The sequence below is a fragment of the Arachis ipaensis genome, chromosome B03 (genome assembly GCF_000816755.2).
Source record: "Arachis ipaensis cultivar K30076 chromosome B03, Araip1.1, whole genome shotgun sequence".
NCBI lineage: Eukaryota > Viridiplantae > Streptophyta > Magnoliopsida > Fabales > Fabaceae > Arachis > Arachis ipaensis.
Window position 1 is genome coordinate 6,665,616 of NC_029787.2, and position 3,971 is coordinate 6,669,586.

General features: G+C 27.5%; 1 protein-coding gene across 1 annotated transcript; it reads left to right on the top strand.

Annotated features, from left to right (window-relative positions):
• On the top strand, positions 2,471-3,201 carry LOC107632296. Its single transcript, XM_016335993.2, has one exon. The coding sequence runs from the start codon at positions 2,591-2,593 to the stop codon at positions 3,038-3,040; it is 450 nt and encodes a 149-aa protein (XP_016191479.1). The 5' UTR covers positions 2,471-2,590; the 3' UTR covers positions 3,041-3,201.

The following is a 3,971-nucleotide window of genomic DNA, read 5'->3' on the forward strand; positions in this document are numbered from 1 at the left end:
TTTTAGATTATTGGACCCTAACCTCAGTTTTTGATATGTCATTTCTTTTTTTTTTTAAGCTCGGGCCCTGTTTTAATTAAAAAAAACTTCAGTGCTTAAATATAAACTATATCATGTCAACTACAACTTATACCCTATAATTTTAGGTAAAAACTAAGGTGAAGTCGATTTTACGTGAAGTTGATACTTGAGAGCCGTTAGATGAAAATTTAGTCAAATCATTCAAATCATTTAATGGCTCTCAGGTATAAACTTCACGTGAAGTCGACTGCACCTAAGTTTCCACCATAATTTTATGTATAATTAATATGATTAAAACGTTAAAATTCAATGTAATTTATGCTTGTCTACAACATAATCCAACATATTGCTGATCAAATATACTATTATATATATTGACTTGGAAAAAAAAATTAAAAATAAGAAACGACAATAAAAGCTTCAAAAGTGGATGTAATTATTCACTGTACAGGAGACAACATTTTATGATGATTTGTTAATTTCAAAAAGGAAAAATTGAAGGGCCAAAAAGGTGAGTCCAAAAAGCTAGTAAATATTTTCAGCACATGAATAAATGTGATAGCTACCACCACTTAGCGCAACCATCCAAATTATATGAAGCTGTGAAGCATAAAATTTGACACAAATCCAATATTCTGAAATAATCCAAAAGCAATGAGAAGAAAATAGAAACCATGCATGAACTAACCAAGAAGCTAGAAGGATACTTCCTAAAGTGAAACACACTATACACGATGCATGGGATTACACAAATCCAATAATTTTTTTCCCTAATGTTAAGAAGACAAAAAAAAATTAAATTTATTTTATTTAATATTTATTAATTATAATAATATTTAATGAATATTAAATAAAATAAATTCTGTTGTTTTTTTTTCATGACAATGTTTTTTATTTTATTTTTATTGTATAATAGGATCAATGCATAATTGCATACCTTAAGAAGCACATTCCCCTGAAAAATGGAGCAAGAGGTAGGAAACTTTAAGCCTATAACATAAGTAATTTGAGTAAATACCTAATTTCAAATAAATAATTAAATGTAACATTTTATAATGTAACATAACATGTGAGAGCTCTATCTTTCATGTCTCTTGTTGATTACCTTCAATGAAAAATACAAAGACAATTAACAAGTAACAAGGGACATATAAATTTTCAGGTACGTATTGCATTAATCCAATTGATGAAATTTTGGCAGATACTGTTTTCAATAATGAGATAGGACATGGGTTGTTAACTTAGAAACAGAAACATCACCCATTTGTTTTTTCCCCAAGTCAACATTTTCGTCTTCAAAATCCTCCAATCCTATTGCCTCTTTTAAGTTTTATGTTAAGATGAATTATATGGTAAAGATGTAAATTTATAGATTTTTTTTATGGGATAAAAGAGAGATTGAAAAAGATAGGATCTACACTTTAAATAGTAATAAAATAATAAAAAATAATTATAAAAAAATTATTTTTTCTCTTTATATCACTTCAATCTGTATAGTAGAGTGTTCGTATGATAATTATTCAAGTATTACATTAAGATTAGTCTATTAAGTTAAAGGTAGTAATTAAATAGTTTTCTCCTCTTTTTCAAAAGAAATTCATAGTTCAAAATATATGACTTTTAGCAATAAAGTTTTGATTTAAAATTTCAAATCTTTAGTGCGTTAAATGACTATATTTATAAAATATTCTACACTACTAATCATGTAAAATTAAGAGAAAAAATAAATTTTTTTATCTTGTATTATTCAAAAAATTAAGTTTTTTATCTCATATTATTCGAAGTTAAAATATTAATTGAAATAAATAGTTATCGATAATATTAAGAAAATAATAACCTAAAATTATCTTACTTAATTTAACATTCATAGTCTCATGTAATATTTATAATTACACACTTGTTACGTCTAAGAAGAAGTATATGGAACCAACCTTAAATTAGAAAGAAATACGTTCAATATCATTGCAATGTGAATTATGGAAACTGATTCAATTAGCTTCTATTTTTTCATCATTCTTCTCTTTCCAAATGTCTAAAACATGATAAATCAGAAAACAGATTCAGAAACATTCAATTTACAAAGAAAAAAAATATCCTAATACCTAGCATAAGCACCATCCTCACCCAGAGACATTTGGCTGGTTTTTTACTGGAACCATCTTGGTTCCCTAATATTATTGTACATTTAATATTATTTAATTATTTTAATAATTAAAAAACATGAAATAAAATAATTTTAAACTGTTTTAAACTGATTTTTTATTATTGATTCCAAAATATTTTTGGATAGTTCTCACGTGATACTATATCCAACTAACATTAGTTATATGTTGCCATCATTAATAAGTCAACAAAATTAATTATATTTATTCGTTTTTTCATTGTCTGAACGTTTCTTTTGTACCAAAGTTCCCCTCTTCCACTATATAAGTCACCCTCCCACTACCCCCCATCCCCCAAAACAAAATAAATATCAATGCCTCTGTTTTCCCCTGTTTGATGCTTCCAACATTGCACTTGAAAAAAAACTCAAAGACAAAACCACACTAAATATTCACACATATCACATATGGGAGCTTGTGCATCATCTCAATTCACAAACAAAAGTAGGAAACAACGTTGGCAATCCTCAGTAAACATAATTGACATGGATGGTAAGTTAGAGAAATACAAGGAGCCCATAAAAGCAGAGCATGCTCTGTTCAAGAATTCGGACTGCTTCCTCTGCAGCTCGGAAAAGATGTATGTAGGCTCGGTGTTGCCGCACGTGGATCCGAATGAGGATCTTCAGTTGGATCAGATTTACTTTCTTGTTCCACTCTCCAAATCTCACGTACCGCTCTCCCTTAAGGAATTGTGTGTGTTTGCCATCAAGGCTAATGCAGCACTTGTTCTTCACTCAGAGTATTCTGCCACAAATTCAATGTTGAAGTCTTCCTCCGTTTCACATAGGAATGATTGTTTTACACATTCAACTCTGCAAAGTGTGTCTCACAAATTTGGATCCTCCTATATTTAGATGGGAAAAGATATGATGATCACTAGCATATCTTTATTATGTATTTCTCATATTTTAACTTCTTTTCCTCCTAAAAAAGAATTAATCAACAATGAAAGTGTTAATTTATACAAGGTTTGTATTCATGAGTAAATAGTCATTTTTATCCGAAAAATAATAATTTTGATAAAATAAACCAAGCACATATAAGTAAATTGATTAAATATTTAATTTAGTTTGTGAAATGAAACATATTTTTGAGGTTATTTTGTTATTTATATTTTTTTAGATTATTTTTTTAAAATTATAATATTTCATGATTAAATTGATTTTACTCCACATGAATATAATGATGAAAATTAAGTTAAACTCTTCATGGTTGAGAACTATATCAAGAAAAAGTACACTTATATTTCTCTCTCTCACTCGCAGACTTCACTTATATTCTTAATATCTAGACCATCAACTCTAGGTTGGGTGAAAAATAAAAAATTATTCTCAAATTATATACCATTAACTCTAGGTTGAGTGAAACGATGAAATTCTTTAGATAATTTAACATGGGAAAAGATTGGCTCCCTAGTTTGATCCATTTAACATTGATTGACACACAATAATGCTAATGTAAGAGAAAGAAAAGTTGCAGAAGAATAATGCAACGAATCTTATCCTGGAGTTCCCTACTACACTTAATTATCTTTTATTAAAAAAAAAATAAAAACTGGAGTACCATCTTTTAATTTTAATGAGGTTTAGACTACAAACTCATAAGCTCATGTATATTATTTAAAACTCTATCACCAAACTATTTATAGTGGCATAAAATTTCTTTACATTAAAGATATTGTTACTCAAATCATTTTTTTTTATCCAAAGATAAAAAAATTCAAACTCACAATTTTTTAGATGAGTATAAAAAGATTATGTCTTTTAAATTATAATTTATTGACTT

Excerpts from the sequence above, each read along its gene's own strand:
- LOC107632296 (XM_016335993.2), top strand. The coding sequence starts at position 2,591 with ATGGGAGCTTGTGCATCATCTCAATTCACAAACAAAAGTAGGAAACAA.